The sequence below is a fragment of the Epargyreus clarus genome, unplaced genomic scaffold (genome assembly GCF_041222505.1).
Source record: "Epargyreus clarus isolate Ecla_fem2 unplaced genomic scaffold, WU_Ecla_fem_2.2 ptg000024l, whole genome shotgun sequence".
NCBI lineage: Eukaryota > Metazoa > Arthropoda > Insecta > Lepidoptera > Hesperiidae > Epargyreus > Epargyreus clarus.
In genome coordinates, this window is record NW_027332231.1 from 2,424,518 (window position 1) to 2,451,690 (window position 27,173).

Consider the following 27,173-nt stretch of genomic DNA (forward strand, 5'->3'; position numbering starts at 1 on the left):
GTTCTCCAACAAGCGCCGAGGACGGTCACCGGGGGGGGGGGGGGGTTTAGTGCGATAAAAATCCCACATAACCCGGCGTCGCTCCCACGTCGTCGGGTAGCTTTTGAAGGTTTTCCCCTCGTAAACAAAAAAAAAGGTAAAGTTGAACCCCATAGTCGCCTCATATGTAAGTAAACTAGCATCCAATAATTTTACATAAGTCGTGAGGCTACCACACATCATGTCAATATATATATATAGTCAATGCATAAAACAATTAATTCATTTAAACATATTTTTAGTTGAGCCATATAAAAGTCACTTCATACAACATTTATTTTATTCATTTCAAATTTACGAGTGAAATATAAAACCGTTCCATTTCAATTAACACTTTTGGAGGCAACAAATATCAAAACATGTCAATTACATACAAATTCTGGATGAGGACTTGTTGTATAGTGACTGTGTTGCGAGAAACAAGTTAGGCCCATCGGACTTTATCAAACATCGAGAGTGTTAGCCAAAATAATATTATTCTTTATAATATTTTGACAGGCATGTCCCGTTTTCTCATTAAAATATTGCAATTTTTGGTCCTTAGGTACAAAAGGCATTGGGCGCAATTTTACTTTTTGGATGTCAAGGGTCAACTTGTATTTAGCTTCACACGGGGTTTGTGTAGGGGGGGGGGGGGTATAAGTCGTTTTCACTCTGTAACAAGAAAACTAGACGTCGACCAGAAAACTTGTTAGAACAATTATGATCTCAAATTGAATTATCTACAATTTTAGATTTATATTTGAATAGTTGTGGAACCAAAATTATCAAACTTACTAACGAAAATCAAAATTTGGGGATTCCTTCTAAAAAAATTTCAGTTATTTTACAGAAAAATGACATCAGCGGTTTCGATAAAGGAATTTTAAGGAATAATTTTTATAATATATTTTTTTTAATATCCCAATGAAGTTCTGCAGCTGTTCTGTAGCTATAATTCATTGCATACAAAAGCACACTTAAACTAGAAATAAACATCAAAAAAGATTACTGCAATTTTCCACGAGCGCATAAAAAATACAAATTTAATTTACAGTCAAGTTCTATTACGAAGCATAGTGCATTTTAGACGGGATAACTTTAATCAAATTTTATTTAGCATCAAAAAAGCTGCACGACAGACAACGGATTAATTTATTTACATTCACAATTTGCGTTCCATCACGAAACGTCACGCCGCTCGCCTCCCAGACGCATTCAGTTGAAGCCCGATTTATTAAGGTTTCTCAACGAGTGGGTGCAATGCACTTTTATTTAAAAGTGTCCCCGCTAATAAAATTTTAAAGAACCACGTAATTGCCATAACGGAGTGCCCAGGGCGAATATTTACGACACAATTTGGCAACAAAGAGAATATTACATTCGATGGGAATGGGGTGTAGGCATTTTATGGGCTGCGAACAAGCGCCAGTACTGTGGTCCACGACTTGAATGTGATTTAAAATGCGCCCGGGCATATTTATATGGGCTTTCACGCGGAAAATAAAAGGTAAGATTTGGGAATTTATGCCTCCGAGTGGCCATTATGATTTATGGCGAGCTACGAGATCTCGTAGCGGATTTCGTAGAACTTTCGTAGATCATTGCGTTTCAGTGGTTATTTTCCGATTTACTGTTGAACTTTACGCGTGTGTGAATAAAATTGGATATGATTTATTTTATTGTGAAAATTTGCTTCCCATTATTGCAATTTTAAATTAATTTACCTGATTCTACGAGAAGCAGAATGTTATATTTCTGAGTTTTTGAGAAAACTATTAAATAAATTCGGTTTAAATAAATATTGTGACCCAATATGGCGGCGTCTGTTAACGCTTATTATTATCGGCGGAATATAATTAATACCAGTGAAAATAAATATTAATGCAGCCATTTTTAATTATTTTTTTACTTAATAAATTTTGATTTAAATAAACTTTATATATACAGATTTACAACAAACTTTTTCACTTACATTATAAAAACTACTATAAATTTCAAAACGTCACTCAGTGTGGTCAGTTAAAACAATAGTTCCAGCAACCCTTGATGTAGAGTTCCACAACTTACCGAAATGCCACCGAAGTTTACAAGTTATTCCATTTAGAGCACGTTACTTCGGACGGATACTCTCAAAAGCAACTTTTGCATTGTTTGCGGTAAAAGCGTAGCCAAGTTGTGGAAACGTATAGTAAGTATATTAACGGTCCTAAATGAAAGAGTAATTAAAAGTCAGTAAATATTATTAGCGGTTTATAATTAAGTTATTTTTGTCTTAATGGTGGGATGGGTTCAAAATTTAAAGGAATATGGATAAATCGTGAAGTTAGTATGTTTCGAATGTGTTTATGTAGACAGGTATATAATATACCTTTGGGATGATTTTTCGAGATGTAGATCTAGATTTAGCGTACGTAAGTACTTTAAACTATGACTAACTAATTGGACAATAACTAAAAAAAGTTACCTAAAAAAAAATATCATTTTTATAGTAAGAAATCAAAGAGAAATATAAAACATGTTTGAAAAAAAACTGGCTCTTGGCATTAAGGATTATAAAGAACTATTCTGATTTCCCCTAAACAAAAGTCAGTAAACTTGGTCAAAATACTCGTATTTACGATTTAAATATTTAACATGTAAAACCACATAAAAGGGCGCAATTTCAACATGAAAATAATTTAATAACAATAAAGTTGACTTATCAAACTCATAATAATTGAAAACTCGCACCATCCTTATCTAATACACAATATATGAAAGAGATAGCAACAATGCCTACGTAAGATAATGCCTGCACAAACCAGATCGTAAACTGCCCATGCTTGGTCTAATCGCACTGCACTCCAGGCTTCCTCAAGAGATCGTTAGTGAGATTTAAGATACCGCATTGACTGCATGAATTGTACTGCATGCCTGAAAACGGACTATATTGACGATGAGAATACGTTTATCATTATTAATAATTATTAGAATAATAACTTATAATATCGAATGGTGATAGATTCTTTAAAGTTTGACCGGGTTCATACTACCGCCACATCTATTATTAGTATGAAGAAGTTCTTGCATTTAAGTGGAATGGTGTAATTACCGGCTCACATATGAGGCGTTTATCTCAGTCCTCACGACAGACAATGCATATGTGAAATGTTTCAGTCAGAATCTGTGTCAATTGATCACATTTTTCCAGGGGTGACTGTGACGATTTACCATCAAGTGGACTGCGTGATCACTTGCTACCTAAAAAACTTATCGTAATATGAGTTCTTCCTATAATTGATCGCAAATATAACCTACTTAACTAATTGGAACACCCTGTGTAATAAAATATGCTTTGAGTTAAACATTGTAGATTTACCATCAAGTGGACTGCATGATCGCTTGCTACCTAAAAAACTTATCGTAATATGAGTTCTTCCTATAATTGATCGCAAATATATACCCTTGTTAACTAATTTAAACACCCTGTGGAATCAAGTATGCTTTGAGTTAAAGATTGTAACCACTTAAACCTCCATAACCGCGACTGAAAGAAATATAGACACTTTATCCTACCTTAATAGCTTGCAATATAAATATAACTTTAAAAGTATTTCTTAGCGAGTTGGCAATGAACATTCTAGGTCGCTAAGTGGCTACCTACCCCATCGTACCTGCACTTGAAGCGGAGAGGCAATAAACTGGACTCCGCGCGAAATAATTACTGCATTGTTTGCAAAATTAGTTTTGTATTCCAAGCATTTAACATTGAATAATTTAATAATATATTATAATGGCTACGGTGGAAAAGCGAATGTTAAATGAGGTGTTCTCTGATTCAGGTCAGTTATAATGCATGCATGTTGCATAGAGGCAGCATTTTCTAAATTTATTTTGTTGCGTTGCAAATTTGGACTCAATTTAATATTGTGCACACGACTAAATTATTTTGGATTAAAAAGTATTATTTAAGTGAACTAAAAAAAATCACACATATCGTTTACACCCGACTCATATAGCCTTAACACTTAAAAAAATTAAAACAAATTTTTTTGACTGTCTATGTAGCATCGCTTTAGTATTTTTGTCGACTTTGTTTTTAAAATCGTTGTAGTATATTTGTTGACTTTCTATGCAGCATTGATGTATTTTTATCGACTTTCCATGTAGCGCGTCATAGAATTTTTCGTGATTTTTTTTTTATATGGCGTCATTATAGTATAATTGTTGACTTTCTTTATAGCATCGTTGTAATTCTAGAATATAACAAATAACACTGTGTGTGACACAAGTGGCACACGACACACAGTTGTCATAATATATATATATTACGAGATGCGTTAAATATCAATTTTACTCAATTACTTTGTATTTATAGATACACTCTTTAAATCTGCTAGGTAACTTTAACCCTATTCAATTCTTACGATGTAACGTTACCAATTTCATGGATCGTTAGACTAAAACAAAAGTAGATAACTAATCACAAAGCTCTGTTCTCGTCGTTTTCTTTTCAATTCAGCCATTAGGGTTAGTTTAGTGCCGCCTGGCTGACCAATCTAAAGATCTGATAGTTAAGTCGCTTGTAGACGAAGGATACAATTTAATTTGATATATTTTTCTTATGAAGCGAATGCAAACTTATAGATTGCAAACGTTGTAGAAAGTTAATCAACGTGAACGCGGTGTTACATGAGTGACCGCTGGAGGCTACGAATGCATACTTTTGTGTTACCCAGGTTAAATCGTCGGGCCCGACTATTATCTACGAATAAACCTCGTCTAATGACAAAATATCTATGTTGTCATTAAATATACACTTAACCCTTATTTTAACAACATGTTGGAGTACCTATACTTCAAGTTTTTTGGAACTTGAAGAATGACGACTAGACAGGACTAGAAAGTTCAGGAAAACAACATTTTTTGGGTGTAGAGGCCAATCTTTTTTGCCCGTATAGCCTCAATCTGGTGTTAAACCATGTAGAATTCTATTTAAAGCAAAACAGATGCGTTGCCTCATATGAGAGACTGCTGCACACCTCATTAGTCAACACCGAGTCAACCGGCATGGAACTATACTGGTTCTACTAAACTTTTAAATTCCAAGAAGCATAGGGAAATCTCAAGTAATGCCACTTTACGATAATAAACAATGCAGCTATTTTGCCAGGCCGGTCTCTATCCCGACTCTAGCTAACGATCACTCGAGGCTGCTACGTCGAGTAGTTATGATGGCACTGCAAGAATGGCCACTTTGCGACCACTTAGGAAAGCTAATGTTTATGTTCATTATAGTTATTATTTGTATTGTAACTTTATGATGGTGGGTAAAATATGACATTCCAAGGCATATTTTTCACATTTTGTTTAGTTTATGATGAACGGTAAAAGATCACCCACGCATCGCCTGTATTTCAGATATTTGGTGTAAGTAACTAATATTTTTATTATATAGCAAAAAATATGCAGTCTGCGTCATTGTAAGTAATCATTGCCGCTTGTAAACAATGGGACATCTAGAACTAATTCCATATAGAACAGTTACCTGAAGCCTATGACAGATGCGTTGGCACTCCTGACAAATATAGAGCGTTTTATATTTGTCACCGTCATCGAACCATACTGCCTCAAATCCAAGAAGCATAGTGAAATCTCAAGTAATGCCACTTTACGATAATAAACAATGCAGCTATTTAGCCAGGCCCGTCTCTATTCCGACTCTAGCTAACGATCACTCGAGGCTGCTACGTCGAGTAGTTATGATGGCACTGCAAGAATGGCCACTTTGTTAGCACTTAGGAAAGCTAATGTTTATGTTCATTATAGTTATCGTTTGTATTGTTATTTTATTAGACGACCCGCGTGGCGGAGCGGCCACCATACCGGTCTGATGCGCAAATGGTCCCGGGTTCGATCCCCGGCCAGACAGATATCTAAATGATGAATTTAGATTTCTGTTTCTGGGTCTGGGTGTTTGTGTATTTGTTTATGTGTGTGTCCATGGCACCCACGACACAGGGAATCCTAGTGTGGGACCGTGAGTGTAGAAAGCGTTTATTTCTAAATTAAAGACTCTTAGCGTTTATTTATTTATTTATGATGGTACGTAAAAGATAATAAAGATGACATTCCACGTATCACGCTTCTTTACATATTCGATTAAAATTTAAAAGGACTCAATTGATTTTGTTATAATATAGGAGTAGCAGAGGAGCATGCAGTCTACCTGATGATAAGTGGCTACTGCCGCCCATGGACATCTGTAATCAACCCCAGAAAGGAGTAGTTCCTACCTAAGGACGGCCATAAATGCGCTGCTACCTACCTACCCTAAGGACTAAGCTGGAACGTCTCGGAAAAATATGTTTCACACAGCAGCGCTTAACACTGCTGTTATTAGGTAGAAATAGGTGTGGCGGTGGTGCCGCCGGAGTCGTACCACAAAGGGTTCTACCACCTTAAAAAAAATTTACGATACAGTAATTTTCAATTAAATTAATTCCAATATAATTTTAGGATTCTAATGAAAGTCAGCACTTTAATTTAAATATCAAACATTTGATTGCCTTTTTGACGTTGTAATAAATATTTTTGTGTAAAACTTCGCAATTCATGTAGCATTTATTTGCAATTCTAATAAAAGCCAACGATCCAACGTCAATCTAGATTTACGATGTAAATAATTACTCCATTGATATTTTCAACTTTTTATAAAATATTTTTCCGTGAATTTTTGTAAACCGTTTAGTACTTATGTACAATTCCAATAAAATGCAATATTCTCAATTTAAATATTCTACTTTGAAGTAAATATTTTTCCAAACAATTTTACAATTCGTGCAGTATTTATTTGCAGTTGTAATAAAATTCAACATTTTGACGCATACTTCATATAAATTTTACAGAACGTCAAAGGTAACTTTAAAAATGCATATATAAAATTTATTAGAAATATAAAATATATCCAGTATCGCACTTCCGGGTACTTTTTTCATTTTTCATTCAGCCACCAGGTGACGTTTCGAAATTATATTCGTTCATATATTTTGATGCTAAAATATTTCAACATTTAAAAGTTTAGGAACTATTCGTTCGATTGCGTCGACACCGCCGTATTTTTCGTCAAACTCTATAATACTCTGATATTTAATCTGCTTTTGCAGTATCGCTGAAGTGTTCAGTACACTACCCATAGTATGAGTTTTTACGTTTTTCCAAAAATGACTGTTTTTGTATTTGTTTACTTATTTCCCATACATTTCCAATCAGCGCCCCCAGCAGAATGTATCAGAACGTTAAAAGTCATACTAAGTGTACTGTACGCTGTACTGGTGTGTTTCAGTATGAATTGTTCGATAAAGGAAAGGTGAGGAATTCTAACCCATTCCATTCGTTCAACTTGTAGTAATATCTACAACATCAGTGTGATAGTAACATCAGCTATGTCAGGTAATATTGCAATAAATTGTGGAGTTCCACATGTCCATGAGCGACAGTGAAAACTTAATATTTGATGCATCACAATTAGCTACTTCATAGTTGGTGATTGGCAATAGATACCACGCTCAACCACCACATGACTTTATTTACCAATTTCCTCCCATAATTTTCCAGTCAAAACACACTTAAATAGCGTTGCTATTTTTATTATGTCCTTAACGCATCACTACGGCCATAATTCCTTTACTTAATGTAAGACAAAGATAGTTCAATATATGCATTTAATAATACAATTTGCAGTCAAAAAATAACAAGCAAAATCGTTACTAAGCAAAATAAAATATGCTTTTTTACTTTCAGTTTTAATTGGTTAGACTCGAGAAACGAAATTAGCTTGAAAATATATATCGTTATAAAATAAGCTTGAAAGAGAAACAGTTCAGGAACACAGAAATGCTACAAGTGTAGCGAAACTGTAGAATGACGTAAGGTACTTGTTGTATCGCTCTCGGGTAGCGATAAGCTGAGCGAGGGAGTTGCAAATTAGTGGGCGAAAAACATTTAATAACGCCTGAAATTATAACAATAAATAAAATCTCTTTGATTGTTGATGAATGGATACTACACACACGTTAATAAGTCAGTTCATAGTAAAAAAAGTCCTGTACTTTACGAATATAGTACTTATTTTTTAACAGTGTATCATAAAGGAACTATGGATAATTTCTAATAATGAACTTAAGTTAGATCTTTTCAGTTCAAGAAAAGATTCTACGGAAAATTTGAAATTCAAACATTTTAAAAGATGTCCAAAATTAACTTTTCTTTAAGGCGATGCATTAGCGACTCCTCTAGTGACCTTAGGTCAAAATATCCATAGAATCTATTTTCCATCTTCTAGCATTTCAGTTAAGTTTTTTATGTATCGCGTTATTTTCTACGTTTATGATTTTAACATTAAATTCGTAAATCTAAAAATGTTGATCAATTCCCCAAAAAATATATCATAACTTATCGCTTACCGTTGACCGCTGTTAGTGTGACAATCAGTAGAGCTACATTTTTAATATTTGTAAAAAGAACTTCAGTTTTTATCGCAACCGATGCTCCATTCAGCCGGTGCGCTTTTTCAGAACTGGCGGGTTTGCATTCAGCGCTTGCAATTCGAAAATAACATTGAATACTGTTAGTGATGGCACTTATAGCTCACGAGACGACTACGTCACGATTTAATTAATCTACTGGTATTTGTAGCGGTTATAATATTTATTGTATATGTCGCAAATGGCGGTACTGAGGTGTTTCTGGAGCGCTAGCGCCATCTAGTGGCACTCGATAAAGTTAGTGTTGGAATGCGCCGGTGTGGGAACCGACCGGGCTTGCGAGCGAGACGAGACTAGACTTTACTGTTGGCGGTCGGCCGGTGCGGACACTAAAATTATCACGCGTTCCTCGAGCTACTTATACCTGCCTATCTAAGTTAATTCTAATCGAAGTAATTCCTGTGTTGTAATAATGACCACTGAAGCCCACAAAAGATTACGATGAGCGATAAAGAACCACCAGTTCCGAAATATATATATTTTGTAGTATAAGAGTAGTAGTAGAGTAGTGAAGACAGTGGAATAAAAATAATTAGCCTTCCAAGTTTTAAATAAAGCTTAATCAAGTTTTTTTTGCGAAATCTAAGTATTTTTCCCATTAGTATATTTGCCATTGAATGCCAAAAACAAATATAAAACTGAACCAGACCTAAAATCGAAATCTATTTTTTTAGATGTCGGCCGGCTGTGGATAGACCTAGAATTCTCCTTCGAACGAGTTGTCAGGTGAGTTTAATAATTATGTTCTATTTAGTAGAAATAATAATCATATAATCAGTCGATAAAAAAGGTATCAAATCAAATAAATTATTTGATTAAATTCCTCATTTATATCAACGATTAAGTCGATGTGCAACATTGTTAAATCGGTATTTTAACAGTTCTACCAGTATTTATTGAGCCTAAACAGTCACGTAATAAAAAAACCTAATAAAAGATAAAGTCGTAGAGTGTAAATGACTTGGAAAGTTATTTAATTTTTATGTATTTCACGGAGCGTCCACTTTTCAGTCGGCACTTGATATTTTCGACAGTGCTCTGTTCTAGGTGACATTTATACAATGCTATCATATTATTAAAGCATAAATAACTATAGTGTAATTGAAGAATATCCAATAGGTTACTATGAGTATTTATGGAATACGGAGACGGAAGGTGGTAGAACCCTTTGTGGTTCGACTCCGGCGGCAACACCGCCACACCTATTTCTGCCTAATAACAGCAGTGTTAGGCGCTGCTGTGTTCTGTTTTGATGGGTGTGGTAAGGGAGACATATTTTTCCGAGACGTTCCAGCTTAGTCCTCAGGGGTAGCGGCGCATCTGTGGCCGACCTCAGGTAGGAATATCTAATCCTATCTGGGGTTGATTACAGATGTCCATGGGCGGCAAAAGCAAAAAAAAATTAGTCTTGGGACTTGTATATAAATGTCATCGGATCTACAAAAGGTTAGGAACGCTTTAAAGGTGGTAAAACCTCTTCGGAGACCTACTACCCCGTCTATTTCTGCCTAAGAGCCGACATCGATACACACTGGAGCAACATGGTGGGGTACGCTCCAAGTAATTAATTGCTAGCTATAGAAAGACGAGTGCCTAATAATATGATATTAAGTGTGTGGTAAGGGAAACATACTTATCCGCGGTGTTCCAAATTAGTCCTCAGGGGTAGCAAGGTGTCTGTTCCCAATCTCAGATCTTAATCTTATCTGTCCATAGGCGGTAGAAGCCACTTACTATCAAGTACACTACATATTCATCTACTACTCGTATATAAAAACACATATATTTTCTTCAGAAGAAAATCGATTTATTTTTATAATAATATTAACATAATAATTATTCTTATGAAAATATACGCGTTTTCGTTTTTTTAGACCGATCGCAGACTCAATATTAGTTTGGCTCTAAACAAACTTCTTTTGTTCACTTCGCAGTATTGTCTGAAGGTTATTGCGTTAAAACAAAAGCTCGCTTACTTTATCTCTCGTTATTCGTTTTGCAAAAACTTAGCTTACGTAACAATAATTGGGGATGGTCCTTCTGTTTTTAAAATGGTAATACTTCATATTTTTTTGTATTCTAATCGTAATAAAAACAATCTATGTGAAAACTGCTCTTTTAGGCAGATATAGAGATATAGTATCATTATACTATATCTCTATAGCTACGCTAGGTATATATAGTACGTACTATAAACTAAGTGATTATTCGACTGATAAAATGGTGTGGTCTGAAGAAGCTCCAGCTCCACATGTACACTAAGGTTGAGTTTATCATTTTAAATAACATTTTTTAATAGGTGTGTTTTACGGATATTCTTTCGCCGCTTCTTCTCCATAGCGAAACACCTCGTGAAGTGGCGATAGATGTATTGACATTCAAAAATAATGTTATAAAGAACCCATTTTGAATAAATAAAAAAAAGAATTGACTCGAGTGTGGAGAATTGCGGAGACATCGCGAACTATTTTACCTAATAACAGCAGCATTCAACGTTGATATAATTTGAAGAGACGACCCTTACTAAGAAACAGACACTTATATATTCCGACGTTGACCTCAGCAGTAACAAGGCGTCTCAGGCTAATCTTAACTAGAACTACAATCCAAGCTACGGTTGATTGTAAATGTCCATAGACGGTAGCCACTTATAGTATTTTGTGTTAACATTACGTAGGTACATTATCTATAGCCTCATTGCTGGCTAAGGAAACACTTCATACTCATAACTACTGATATACATACACACAATCACGGGCATCATCTGCCGATACAAGGGAGAACAACTGATGTATGGAATATTTTTTGGTTTCCTAGGGTAACAACTGACTGCATACCGTCGTGCCCACCAGACGGTGTGGCGAGCATCAAGCTCACCTGGGCAGAGCCCGATGGGGCAACGCGCTAAGAGGACTCCGGTTGCGTTCCTTTGGAGATCCCGGAGTCCTCTACACAGCGCCGAGGACGGCCACCGGGGGGGATTTAGTGCGGTAAGAATCCCACATAACTCCGTGCCGCTCCCACGGCATAGGGTACCTTTTGAAGGTTTCCCCCTCGTAAACAAAAAAAAAAAGGGTAACAACTGATTTATTAGCGACGCGAACGGGTAGAAAGAATTGTAATATATTAGGTGATTTTTAGCTACAGACAAATCTCACCCCCTTGGCGACGCCCTTGTATACAATTAACAATAGCATCTTGATGACGTGAATTTCAAAATCATGTGCGAATTAGAAATTAATTATCACTTGATAAAACGATGAAGGAAAACATCGTGAGGAAATCTGCTTACATATTTATAAAAAAATCTCAATGGTATGTGAAGTTTACCAATACGCACTTGTCCAGCGTGGTGAACTACGGCCTAATCCTTCGTATTCTTAGAGGAGAAACGTGCCCAGCAGTGGGACAATAATGGGTTGATGATGATGAAGACCTGAATTCATAAGATTACCTTCATCAAAATCGCTTAATTCACAAAAAAATGTTTTCACTTTTAAAAAATGGCGTGCCACTATCCTATTCAACGCAGGCAAAGAAATTAAATTTGAACGGGACATAAATTCAACAAGAATTCAAATAGGACTCGTGTTTGACAAGCCACAAGTAGTTAACGTTATTAGTTCTTGAGTAGTTGCACGACATAAATCAACAGCCGGGGGGCACATTAGCTCCGGAATTCGCATAAACAACTCAACGACACTGTTGTTGCGAAATGGGGTACTGGTAACTTGTATCGAGTTCACGCTCGTCTTTTACTGACGCTCTAGAGTTGATATGGTTTCAGTAGAAACATTATTCGACGGCAGTGAAATTTGATAAAAGAAAGCAGTGATAGTGGTTAAGAAACTCGGCCTCTCGATCGAGGGGTCCGTGTTTCAAATCCCAGGCACGTACCTCTGATCTTTCAAATTTATGTGCATAATTATTAGAAATTAATTATCACTTGCTCAGACGGTGAAGGGAAACATCGTGAGGAAACCTGCATAACTGAGAGATTTATTAAAAAAAATCTCAAAGGTATGTGAAGTCTACCAATACTCACTTGGCCAGCTCGGCGGACTATGGCCTAATCCTTCTCATTCTGAGAGTAGACCCGTGCCCAGCAGTGAGACAGTAATGGGTTAATGATGATGATATTAATTAATTGTTACATAATGTGAAGCCGTACTTTAGCAACAAAATTGTATTAGATGTTTAAAGAAACTTGAATAGACGATCCAATAAAAATAAATTGTTGCATTCCATTTTTGCATTATACGTTCCAATTAAACATAGTCCTCAGGAGTAGCGGCGCAACTGTGGCCGAACTCAGGTAGGAATATTTAACCCTATCTGGGGTTGATTACAGATGTTCATGGGCGGCAGTAGCCACTTACCATCGGATGGACTGCATGCTCGTCTCCTACTCCTATATTATATATAAAAAAATGGAACACCACATGTAATTTTATTGGATCAACTTATGTAAATTTCTTGGAATATCTAATACAATTTTATTGCTACGGTAATGTATTATAACGTACAATACATAGATGAGAAACCACAAGACTGAAGTAAGTAAATCTTTTTGCTCAGGTCATTGCGTCTTTGTCGACGGATTCGCGGAATACCTAACCACAGGAGGCCATTGTTCCCGAGAAGCGGCCTTTAATGAGGAACGCCGGGAGCTTTAAGATTATTAAAGTCGACTTAAAAGATTTTTAGAGCTTGTTGTGGGAAATAAATAGGAAAGCTTAGTGGAATGTTTCTATATAAGTTAGTTGCAACGCCCGTGAAAGTCGTGACGTCACATGAAATTTAATTGGAACGAAAAATGCAAAAATGGAACGAAAAATGTACTTTTACTGGAACGCTTCATATAAGTTTGTTGCGGCACCTCATGTGATTTGGTTGGTACCTCTCATGAAAGTTTAGTCCATGCTTCATGTCATTTATATTGGAACGTCTATGCACATTTCTTGGAACATGTAATGCAATTTTATTGTTTCAGTTTCATATCATATATTTTTTTGTTGAAACAGCTGATGTACATTTTGAATAACGTACCGTACATCGATGAGAAACCACAAGACTGAAGTAAGTAAATCTTTTCGCTCAGGTCATTGCGTCTTTGTCGGCGGAGTCGCGGAATACCTAACCACAGGAGGCCATTGTTCTCGAGAAGCGGCCTTTAATGAGGAACGACGGGAGCTTTAAGATTATTAAAGTCGACTTAAAAGATTTTTAGAGCTTGTTGTGGGAAATAAATAGGAAAGGCTTAGTGGAATGTTTCTAGACTTAATTTTAGATTTGTTGTTGTCTGGTACAGTAAAATGTAGTAACGCCTAGTTATTATTATGAGCCATATTATTATGATATAAGTAAGGTGGTTTTACCGAAGTCAATCCACTAAAGATTCTATAATATTTAAAAGAAATTTTGTTGTGATCTACTTGACTAAAATAAGTATAAAGGGTGATTTATTGAAAATCGAATAATACAGTTTTAGTTTTTATCAAAATCGGCCTTGTAACTCCTTTCTGTATTTTTCGCTTATCCTTATAGTTTCGGATTTGCCCCTAAAGGCCCATTTGTATAAATCACCCTATATATTAACTTACAGTACTTTACGTAACTTACATAAAATAAATTAAATTCCAAATTAATTTAATGTAACACACCTGTCAAGTAAATGGAAAAGTTATCACTTTATTTACTTTAACCCCATTTTTACCCAGTTTTGTTGACATAACTGCGTATTTCATTTTCGTTAACATAATTTTATTGAAGTCATATTTTTTACTGCATCGTAAAAACGTTAACAAAGAAACGTCGACAATACGACCCCGGGACAGTTTTATTTATTTTATGGTCAATTAAGCAGCTGTTATACTTTTTAGGACCTGAAATTGCCTAAATGAAATCCATTGAAAATTTAACTTCGGTAAAGATGTGCGAAGTGAGGTTGCGGTTTGAAGATCGTAAATGGTTTACAAAGTTAAGCAACGTTGAGCGCGGATGGGTGTTGGATGGGTGACCATTAGTGGCTAAATTTTGTAACTGATTCCGTGTTTCAGATGACGCCTTAAGAACGTTATAATCACTAGTCGTAATCACTTGGTCTAATCAGTAGACATCAGTAAACTTTGTTGATCTTACTTTGAAAATATGTGCACGGGCTAGCCATTACCTTACATGTACTTGTCTGTATTGATCCGCTAAGAACTAATATGATGGAGTTTTCTTTAACATATTTGTAGGGAGAGTCACATGCTCAGTAGTGGGACAGAGAAATGATTGATTATCGATCCTTCAATATAATGCTTAGACTCCTAATTTGCCTAATTTGTTTCAATTTCAAACAGGTAGACATATGACAAATTAAGATAATTATTCGATTCGTTCTATTGTAAGTGTGTCCATAAAGGCCGCTCCACATTATCGCGAGAACCTTGCGAGAATCTCGCGAGAACGCTAGAAAAACCCGTTTCGTACAGGCTCCACATTCTCGTTTCTCGTGTTTTTCTCGCGTTCTCGCGAGATTCTCGCGAGGATGTGGAGCGGGTTTAACACCCTTAACACAAGAGTAGGTAGAATAGGGTTACTATTACAATTTACCACTAATGGTCGCCCATCACTTAATATAAACCGCACAGCTGTTAAACCCGATATGTCCTTCCTTTGTTTTGCAAAGTTGGTATATCAAATTCAAACTTAGGTAACCCTGTAATCTAAAAACAGAAATGTTAAGTGCTACTGTGTTTTGGTGTGCTTGGGATACATAGTTATACCAGGCATTCTGCCGCCACACCTACTTTGGCCTTTTTTTTTTGTCGAGGGGGAAACCTTCAAAAGGTACCCGACAACGTGGGAGCGACGCCGAGTTATGTGGGATTTTTACCGCACTAAAACCCCCCCGGTGGCCGTCCTCTGCGCTGCGTTGAGGGCTCCGGGATCTCCAAAGGAACGCAACCGGAGTCCTCTTAGCGCGTTGCCCCGTCGGGCTCCGCCCAGGTGAGCTTGACGCTCGCCACACCATCTGGTGTATACGACGGTATGCGACCACACATACCGTCGTCCTTCCCGGGGCCGCTGGCCGGGCGGTTTGAGCTCCCACTCTTGCCGCCCGCAACCCCGGAAGCCCCTTTTAGTCGCCTCTTACGACAGGCAGGAGATACCGTAGCCCTATTCTCGTCCCGGAACTACAGGGACAGAAAATTGGTCAAGATTGTGCCCTTAACCATTTATGTGTTCCATCCTTGTCAAGGGGAGTGCTAACCGTCTCTCCTTTCAATAGACACACCTATTTTTTTTTTGGCCTAATAACGGAGTGTTAAATGCTGCTATGTTCCACTTTAAGAGTGGTAAGGGAGACACGCTTATCCAAGGCATTATTGGTCCTTAGGAGAGCACCTATCCGTTATTAACCTCATGTCTAATCTAATCTTATCTGAGGTTGGTTAGAGATATCCATGGGCGACAGAAGCCACTTGCCATCAGATGGATTGCACAGCAATTTGCATATGCCCGGTGTCTCTTTCAAAACATCGTAGTTTACTTTTCCCTACATCAACAAAAAAGGGTATATTCAAAATCAATTAAAAGTAGACTACAAACCACACCTCCGTAAATAAATTCATTATAGGGAAGAAACGGTGCAAGAAACTCGACAAGTATTAAATAAATAAATGTTTGCATTTAAATATTTTGAAGCTTAAATTATCGTTGAGATGGGAAAGAAGCGACGAAGAAAATACTTGTGCATTATGCATTAAAAAAGGTAAATCTTGTATTTACATACCAGTTTTGCAGCAAAATTATTATGGAGCTCCGTTATAAAACGTGAGGCGTGCGTAGCGTAGACTAGATAACCATAGGAGCTTTTAGAAGGTGGTAGAACCATTTGTGGTTTGACTCCGGCGGTACCACCTCCACATCTATTTCTACCTAATAACAGCACTGTTAGACGTTGTTGTGTTCCGGTTTGAAGGGTGTGGTAAGGGAGACAGACTTTTTCGAGGCGTTCCAGCTTAGTCTTCAGGGGTAGCGGCGCATCTGTGGCCCACCTCAGGTAGGAATATCTAATCCTATCTGGGGTTGATTACAGATGTCGATGGGCGGCAGTAGCCACTTACCATCAGGTGGACTGTATGCTCGTCTGCTATTCCTATATTATAAAAAAAGAAGCATAGCATCGTAGTTAATTGGTCTGGAAAGATTATTGAAGTCGATCAGAGTTAGATGGATGACCGCTAATAACTAAATTTCTCACGAATTATCATCTTTCAACCATTTTAAATTGCTAGTTCCGGTTATTACAATTAGAAAGAGGCCTTTTGGAGGATTAAGGCCTTAAAAACATCTAAGAGAAGTAGAACAACTTTGACGTCTGGAAAAATATTGTGTGGATTGTATGGAAAATTATGACATTTTCTCTACGACCAGTGTCTGGCAAGATCATTGTCTGATGTGTGTAGATAAACGGAGATTAACACAGGTTGGCCATAAATTGTTATCTTCTTCCACAATTATAACTGGAATAACATGGAGTACGCTTCAGGCCTTACTTAGTTGTGGTCAGAGATCTGTGCCCAGCAGTGGGTTTAGAGGAGATTGCAGCCACGTTATTAATTGCTTTATAATAGGTCTTCTTATAAATATTTATCTTTATCTATGTGTCTTCTCTAACATGTGCCTTCAATTACGAAGATATGCGTAAATTATTCCCCATCAAAGCAGTGGTTTGGTACGAGCAAACATCTGTTTAAATTGGATGACCTGAGCCATCTCAGCAGAGCAAATATACGATACAGCACTCAAGGTAAAGGATGCGTTTTACCATCACCAACGAAATATTTCTTAATCTAAATATATATAACTCAAAGGTGACTGCTTGACATAGTGATCTATCAATCCACAGCCCAAACCACTGGGCGGATCGGGCTGAAATTTGGCATGCAGGTAGATGTAATGACGTAGGCATCCGCTAAGAAAGGATTTTGATAAGAAAGGATCCCTAATTCTACCCCCAAGGGGATAAAATAGGGGGTGAAAATATTACTTCGTAACGCGAGCGAAGTCGCGGGAAAAATTTCGTGTAACATATAACGGCAAGAACTGTAAAACATAATAGTAAAATCTCATGACTATTGTGGTCGGTAAAAAGTAGAATAGAATAGAATAGAATAGAATAGAATAGAATAGAATAGAATAGAATAGAATAGAATAGAATAGAATAGAATAGAATAGAATAGAATAGAATAGAATAGAATAGAATAGAATAGAATAGAATAGAATAGAATAGAATAGAATAGAATAGAATAGAATAGAATAGAATAGAATAGAATAGAATAGAATAGAATAGAATAGAATAGAATAGTATAGAATAGAATAGAATAGAATAGAATAGAATAGAATAGAATAGAATAGAATAGTATAGAATAGAATAGAATAGAATAGAATAGAATAATTTATTTGCATAGAATAGGTACGTAATCAGGTGTTACAAAATTTAGGTCCTCTTATTCTGCTAACAATACGGTAGCATGCAAATTGAAGAAAATATAATAAAAATTAGTTATCATAAAATATACAATTAGAGTAAAGTATAGCCATGTTTAAAAGTTAAGATATCATAAAAGTGGATAACTAGAGAACTAAAATAAATAATAAAAATTCAACTACAAGCTATTAAGAGTAATCCAACGACACCTGTGTTAAAATGCTAGAGGTCATGACAAAGATACGACATATATCCAAACTTTGCGTTGCATTCTGTTGTGGTGTGAGATTATTTTGACGACGTGCGTGGCGGAGCGGTCACCGTATCGTTTCATCACCTTATGTAAATGATAAATTTAGATTTTAGATTTAGATTTTATTATTAGATGTTCTGCGTCTTGTTATTTGTGGCATCTGTTATCTATGGCATCCACGACACGGAATATTCTCTAGTGTCAAGTGGTGAATGTAAAAAAAGCGGTATTAGCCCAGTGGTAAAAAAACTCGGCCTTTTGATCAAGGGTACAAGGTTCAAATCCCAGGTACATCTGATTTTTCAATGTTATGAGCGTTTCAGAAATTAATTTTAACTTGCTTAAACGGTAAAGGAAAACATCGCGAGGAAACCTGCATACCTGAGAAATCTTAAAAAGTTCTCAAGGGTATGTGAAGTCTATCAATTCGCATTTGGCCAGCTGGATGGACTATGGCCTAATCCTTCTTACACTGAGATGAGACCCGTGCCCAGCAGTGGGACAGAAATAGGTTGATGATGATGACGATGAACGTCTGTTTTGTATATAACCGTTTTGTGTATAACTGTTTTGTATACTTATTTAGCAGTTCATACTACGTTACAGTTTATCGCTCCCACTCTCTTCGTACGACACCTTAGTAAATTCGTCAGGAATTAACGTGGTAACGCAGAGCCGTGTATTGGGAGCAGTTAATTAAAAACGTGTTATTCTTAAATTATAAATGTAAACATCGCGGCAACAATCGGCACGTACGTAACGTTATTAACTGTTCGTTGTAACTGTTATTTCGTAAGCTATTTGTTTATGAAATGTGACCTAAACGCAAAGGATTCATACATAATACATTTTAGTTAAAGGTAAACGTAGCGCAAAGCATCTATGTATATTTATTCTATTTGCGGTGCCCTTATATATACAATTCTCGTGTCACAATGTTAGTTACCGTTCTCCTCCGAAACGGCATTACCGATTTTCACCAAATTTTATATACATATTCAGTAGGTCTCAGAGTCGGCTACTATCTATTTTTCAAACCCCTTAGTAATAAGGGTTGTTCACCCTTAACATTTATCATATCTATAAAATTTCGTAATTCGTTACTTAAATAAAACGAATAGCGGTTAAAATTAATTGTAGCGTACATTACTTATTTTTGAACTTTTTTTTATATTTGTATGATATTTGAAAAGATATGTGTTATGGAACAAACAAACCTATCGTTTATTTCGCTGCTTTTTCCCTTGTAAACCGTTGAAGCGAATGTGTTAATAAAATAAAACTGTACATTCTATTATTCGTTATATTCATTGTTAAACATAACTTTTCCAACCAGCTGTGTGTTAATAATCACGGATTCAGTTAACATGATTCTTTGTTACAAAAATGTTATCTAACATAGAACCATTTAAATCGAATCGAATTTAATTAGAATCGTAACCATTTAAATTCATATAGTAAATGAAATAGAACTGATGAAAATAAGTTTTTGATTACATCAGCTCACTAATAGTAGTAATAGTAGTAGTAGTGTTAAATTGATAACAACTTACACTACATGTATAAATATTTTATTCTATTATACTATTTTGAATATTTTGAAGGTGGTAGAACCATTTGTGGTTCGACTCCGGCGGCACGACCGCCACGCCTATTTCTACCTAATAACAGCAGTGTTAGGCGCTGCTGTGTTCCGTTTTGAAGGGTATGGTAAGGGAGACAGACTTTTCCGAGGCGTTCCAGCTTAGTCCTCAGGGGTAACGGCGCATCTGTGGTCGATCTCAGGTAGGAATATCTAATCCTATCTAGGGCTGAATACAGATGTTCATAGGCGGCAGTAGGCACTAACTATCAGGTGGACTGTATACTCGTCTGCTACTCCTATATTATAATAAAAAAACTATTTTTTATGTGGGCTATACTCTTATATTAGTAAGCTTCAAAATCATTAAATACTTAATTGGTATTATAGCGTTTTCAGACCAAACACATTTTTAATTAAGCGTGTTCTATGTTCGTCGGTAATTAGTGTCGAACTTAGTATTCAGTCTCTCGAGGCCTTGTCGCTCGGCTAATTTTGACTGTCAAATTGCTTTGTATATAGCTATATGTGTACCTATACAATGCGCTTGTTACTATAATAGTGGTATGTCTACGTGATATATAATTTTTATATTGTCTATTTTTTATAATGTTTCCTACGTTATCTAAATATATATAACTCAAAGGTGACTGACTGACAAAGTGATCTATCTACGCACAGCCCAAACCACTGGACGGATCGGGCAGAAATTTGGCACGCAGGTAGATGTTGTGACGTAGGCATCCGCTAAGAAAGGATTTTGATCAATTCTACCCCCAAGGGGATAAATTAGGGGATGAAAATATTACTTCGTAACGCGAGCGAAGCCGCGGGCTCGTAAAAATACAACAGACTAGACCCACTGGGAAGAGTTAAAAAAATATCTCAAAAGTGTGTGAAATCCATTAATTTACACTTGGCTTGACTATGAACTCTCTCACTCTGACAGAAGACCCGTGCCCAGCAGTGGGACAGTAGTGGGATGATGACAACAGTGTTAGAGATACGACGATCGGATTTGAAGAGAGTGGTAAGGATTAGGATCGTCTGGCGCTGATGTTCTTTAAAAGTGTTTTTTTATATTGTCTGTCTGGATTTCTACATAATATATTTATGCCAATTTAGGTTAAGATTAAATTTCTATTAAATAATTAATTTTAAGCAAATCATAATTAATCTCGATATCCGATTTCCTAAGAGCACAACTTATGAATTTCTAAGAAGTTCCTGCTATGATGAATTTTCTTAGCAAATATAAATTAAATTTGTTTCTATCTTGTACATCGCGAAATTTCGATGTATTTCACAAGAATTCCTTGAAACCAGACAATTTTTAACATGCCTTCTTAGGAAATTCTTTTGAATAAACTTTTTCTGTTTTCTCCCTATCCAGAATTTTGCAAGTTAATTTTGGTAGGAAGAACAAAAAAAAATAGTTTTTTAGGGTTTTATTTCTTGTTCTATTCTGGAATAATTGCTTATTTCTGCTTAATAAGTTGTGTGACGCATGTGTGTGTATGTGTGTGTAATGTATAGATATAAGTGACACTGTTATACTGTAGGCAAATTTGAAGGAAAGGTAAGGTTAAAGATACCAATTTGAAATGTTCTTCCTTACGCCCATTATTGATAAATAATTAATCTATCTAATGTTTTTATACCAAAGATAGACATTTGGACAATTTGTGCCTAGAAGAACTATGACATTCAAAAATCGGATAGTTTGATTATTAATAATAGTGGCACCAGCCCCACACCCAGTATATGAGTCTCAGAACCGTGCCCACCAGTGGGACAGTGATGATGAATGGGCAATCGTTAGATACTAGACAATAATCCAAATATCCAATTTATATAATATCTATTTTAAGCTTTAAGTAAGAATAACATATTATATACCTATATACCACAACATAGATAAACCAAATTTTATCATTATTAAGCTATGAAATGCTTATCGAAGGGAATTGAAGGGAGTTTAATTACATTACCGTGTCCAATGAGCAGTAAACCTTCTAATACAAGCGTACATACGGTGACATCACGAATGAGCTCCGTACAAAACAGCCATCCATTCACGTCAATGTAAGTACCGAATCAGCGCATTATTACTTCTTTGAGCGAGTCACGCCCATGCTCCATTAAAATCACACGACCTACAAGTGTGGGGCGAAGCAAACAATAAAAAATTTCGCGGCGAACACACAAGTTGAAAAAATACCTCCCAAATAGAATGCGCGCCAGCCGCCTCGGTTCCGTTACGCTATAAAAACCTACCCGAGCAAACTCCGTAATTCCGTTCGTCCCAACCGATATAAAATATGAAACAGTGAGCGAAATTCGCCCTAGCTCCCCCGAGCGCGCGTCGGCTATCCTCGGCAATCCTCGGCCGCCGTCGTAGCGCCGTAGCGGCAGTTTCGTAGCCGCCGTGCGACCTCTACGCCGCGTTCGTGCAAATCGTAAAATTCAGCCAAAATAAATCGGTGATTGTGTTTTTAATTGTGCTTTTTTTAGTGAGACGAGAGTTTTTGTGAGACTCGCATGATGTACTGTGGTACGGATCGCCGCCAGATGTTACCGGATTGGCCCGTTTGATGGTGTGGAAAAATGGTAATTTATGTTTACTTTTCGCTGCGGCGTGATTAGTTGAATAGGTATTCAAATAATTTTAATAGTCATCGTATTTGTTTGCGTGAATCGACAGGGAAAAATTACCTTAACGACCTTGGGTTGAATACCTACATGTTGAAGAATACGATTGGGATTTAAGGACCGAAATAGCGTGCAGATATTCATGTTGGTGATATTCGGCAGAGCATAATAATCTAAATTTACGGCTTGAATACATTAGGGAGATTCGTACTGCATGGGTTGGAATGGCCACTTATACTTCTTTATTTGGCATAAGAATTTTTCCATTTTGGCTTTCGTGTTTTAGGTCAATCTCACGAAAGTTTTAATGCAAGCACTGTAACAAATGCGCTTAAAATGAAGTGTTTTTTTTATAATTTATGTTAAACTTTAATTATTTTAGGAACTTTTAAAGAAAGTTAATGATACGTTCTGTATAATTAATGGTTCAATTACGAAATTCACATAATTGGATGGATTCATAGCTAAATAACTGGGTATGAGTTGATTAACTGTGTTCCATTAACCACAATTGAAATTACTTCATTAGATTTTCTTTTATTTTATAACTATAAGGTTATATACGTTAATTAATTCCAGATGATATATTTTTAGATATGCAAAAATATTTTGAATATAATAAGCTTAATATTCATAATCAACAGGATACTTTTATTTTATAACTTAAAAATAAATTACTACTTTACTCGCCTAAGGATATCCTACATATCTTACACTCCTCTAGTACCCTGGTATTTCTGAGGCCATATCGACCTCTATAAAATATAATTCGATCTAAAATACATCATAACATTATCTTTTTATACCGTACTCAAACATATTTTATGATTACATTTATTTTTATGTATTACGGCCTTCAGGCCGACTGCTGCATTCCCGTGCAAAGGTATTTGATGATAACTGAGAATTTATGATCTTTACGGAATAAAAAAATAGCATTTGACTACCCATGGAAAGTTTTTTTAACAAATCTGTCGGAACTTAATGGAATATTTATGATAGAGGCGTACAGACAAGCAAACAGACTGACAGACAGACAACAGATAGACAAAAAAGATATGTTTCGGACTACATATAAGGATATAATATAAATGGTGAGATTACAGTCACTAATAAAAGACTAAAGTAGTTAATGAGTCTGCAAATGTTGACCTGATTGCGATCACTAGGTTCATCTGGAATAATCTTAAATATTATTCCAATTTTACATACGATCAACCACGGCTGTAACTACCTCTCTGGACTAAAATAACTGAATTTAATCGCCTCGCTTGTCTATTCACAACCTTCAAACCTAAATTTAGTTAAGCTTTAAAAAGCTCCATTCTGTGCAAAATATTTTGATTTCATTCAAATTTTGATTAAAAATATATCGATTTCTATCGACTTGATAATATAAGCATACGGGACAAAATAGAGTAAATTTAGATTTTCATTCAATAGATGTAGGCATTACATCAGAATTAGTATAGAGGCTTACATTCTCCTTACCTTACCCTTAGTTCTATGTACTTAACCACAAATAGGAGCGAAACCATTCATCTAAGATCGATCACAGGTCCGTTGGCTGCGGTAAGTTGGCACGCCTTAGGTGCTACACTGCCGACGTAACCTAAACAAAGAAATAATTAATTTTCTCCGTATTCAATTTAATGGAACCGTCGTTTTCATACTATTACTTTAACATTATTGTGGCATTATTAAGTAGTTTTGGAGGAGTTTATGAAATAGATATAATAATCTAACTAATACTCTATGGTTCGACTCCGGCGGCATCATAGGTGTCGCGACCTATTTCTGATTAATAACAGCAGTGTTAAGCACTGCTGTGTTCTGGTTTAAAGAGTGCGGTAAGGGAGACATACTTTTTTGAGACATTCCAGCTTAGTCCTCTGGGGTAGCGGTACATTTATTGATGCGAACGCGGCGAATAATATTATTTGGGGTAGGTCACATGTGTCCATGGGCGGTATTAGGCACTTACCATCATGTGGACTGCATACTCGTCTGCTACTCTTATATTATAAAAAGTGGTAATTGCCATCCATGGACATCTGTCATCGACGCTACATAGGATTGGAACTCGAAGTCGACAATAGTTGCGTTGATACCCTTGAGGCTATTGCAATGTTAAGCTACTTCTAACCAGAACATAATATCACTTGAAATTAATGTAAGTAGGCAGGACATTAGTAACTTTGAAAGTAGAATTTAGATAGGCTGTGTTTTACATTGTTCGCAAGTATTTGATCCGAGTAGGAATATCTCCTTTTGACCGACTTCCCAAAGAAGAGAGGTTATCTATTCGTCGCGTATATTTTGTCTGAAGTCTGCGCTCATATAGGACACGCTGTTAACGTCTAACGAAATAGATTTAGCGCATGCATTCTGTGATATACCACATCGCAAGCGAAATTACATAATCTTACTGATATGATTTGATTTATTGTATCCGTTTTTTTTCTCGAGGGGGAAGCCTTGAGAAGGTACCCGACGACGTGGGAGCGACGCCGGGTTATGTGGGATTTTTACCGCACTAAAACCCTCTCGGTGGCCGTCCTCAACGCTTGTTGGAGAAAAAATAATTTAAGTTAATCAAAAAGAGATTTACGTTAGAAATATTTTATGGTTCATATAGAACCCCGGCCTCAAGGATGGGAAACCTAAGCTTTTACGCCATCAGCGCTTAAGGGAGAATTTATATCACAATAGAAATTTCAAATTATTTTATAACGGCATTGTAATTTCGCGGCAGCCATTAACATTGGTAGGTACCCCAATAAATACGACCCTTGGGCGCTTTATAAACATTTACAAATACTTTTACGTAATACTGATGGAAATGGTAGGGTGTGGAGGCAAAGGGAAATGTAACAGTTGTTCTTTATGTAATTAAACACTTTATAGACTCACAGCCTTAACTTAGGATCGTGTTGTTGGTGCCCTGAACACATACTTACACGAACATAGAAACACCCAGAGTCAGTACAGAAATATAAATTCATCATTTATATATCTGTCTGGCCGGGGATCGAACCCTGTACGCCCCAGACAGTGTGCTAATCGGTCCGCCACACGTCATCAAGGATTGTTAGAGGTCCATTCCCCAGTGTGAAACAGTTCTTTTCGCGATTGCCGGCTGAGTTACGTATGAGGAAACTATCTAGGTCCTCAGGAATGGCAATATATCTGTAATTCAGGTAGACCTTGGTCATAGGTGTCTACTGGTGGCAGTGACCACTTTATGTAGTGGACTGCAAGCTCACTTGTATCCATCGTGGTCACAGTGAAATTGCGGTGGAAAGAAACCGTGTACGAAAACTAGTGATAGATTAATCTATCTACGCTTTTTTTTCTTTTGTTTTTTGTTTCGTATCACGACAAACAATACTCAGTTTGTTTAGTTACCTAACTTAGCACTTTTGTGATACATAAATAGCAAATATTTTTTCAAAAATTTGTGATATGTAATATGTAACCATATATTAGTAAAGATACTTGCCAGCCTTGAAATTGAATGAAGCCACAAACGACTTATTAGTAAGTTCTTTTTTTGAATTCTTGACAAATAAAAACATTTTTAGAGAAAATTTACGAATAAATAACTAATACTGCGTAATTTACATAATAAATAAATAATTATTTCAAATATTTTAGGGACATTTTAGCACGAAGACGTGGCAAAACTTTTTTACGCAACTATTTCAATTCTCAAAACTGGGTACATTTTCTTGTTAGTATGTAGTGAGTAATCTTTACTAATCTATGTATGTAACATAGTGTGATGAACTCAAAGGCCGTTACATAACCTTAGCCAACGTTTTATATTCTGTAACAAACTCAAACCAGTTGTAGGCTAGTAATAGCTCAATAATGATATTATAATTCACCATGCCTTCCAATGTATGTCAAGATGTGGCCACTGCAGGTAATATTGATTGCGTTATGATCAGTGATGTTATTATGTGCTAGCAAAAGCATTTAGTGAAGGCCAAATTCGTGTACAAAAATTGTTAGTGTTTAGAGTTTTTTACCCGACCGCGGAGGGGAATGTATTTCGTGCGTATATATGTACGTGTGTATGTGCGTATGTATGTCTTATTATTTGTCAAGTCCTACAGCCCAAAGGGTTTCATGAATTTCAACAGTTTAATTTGAGGTGTCGTTGAATAAGATATATTTTTCAGCAGCCAGGTTTTTGTTTTTACATTAATTGCCTATATGAAATTATAAAAAAAAAAATTATTAAATAATTTTAGGATTATATACATTAGAATATTCGAAATTATTAAAAAAAATGAATTAAAAAGAAAAAAATTATGCACTAATAGAAAATTATATACAAAATGTACCTATATACCAAAAAGAAATACAAAAATATAAAAACTTAAAAACTACCATAAAAAAATATCACCATCGCTTTCCTTGGGCGATACCCAAGATGCTGGCAGCATTTCCTCTTTGAATTGCTATAGCAATTCGTTGTAAATAATAAAGAGATACAAGTAAATGAATGGATTAAGTATGGAATTGAAACAAACGCTATTACTTTTATAAGTATTTAAGCTTAATTGCATTTACCTAACATTATCTTTTATATAGACTTGGTATCGATAAAACGGATCTTATTACGTCTTTTACACAACAATAAAACTT

The 27,173-nt window shown here is 36.0% G+C and overlaps 1 protein-coding gene and 1 non-coding gene across 2 annotated transcripts in view; one reads left to right on the forward strand and one right to left on the reverse strand.

Annotated features, from left to right (window-relative positions):
• Positions 1 to 15,738: 15,738 nt before the first annotated feature.
• Positions 15,739 to 15,829, reverse strand: LOC140752627 (U6atac minor spliceosomal RNA). The gene has a single exon (XR_012103448.1). It is a non-coding gene; the product is annotated as a U6atac minor spliceosomal RNA (small nuclear RNA).
• Positions 15,830 to 22,295: 6,466 nt separating this feature from the next.
• The window catches only part of LOC140752147 (zwei Ig domain protein zig-8), a 340,703-nt gene continuing 335,825 nt past the window's right edge, over positions 22,296 to 27,173 (forward strand). The window contains exon 1 of the mRNA XM_073086330.1: positions 22,296 to 22,475. Coding sequence (XP_072942431.1) covers positions 22,473 to 22,475 — 3 coding nt within the window. The 5' untranslated portion in view covers positions 22,296 to 22,472. The remainder of the gene's footprint in view (positions 22,476 to 27,173) is intronic.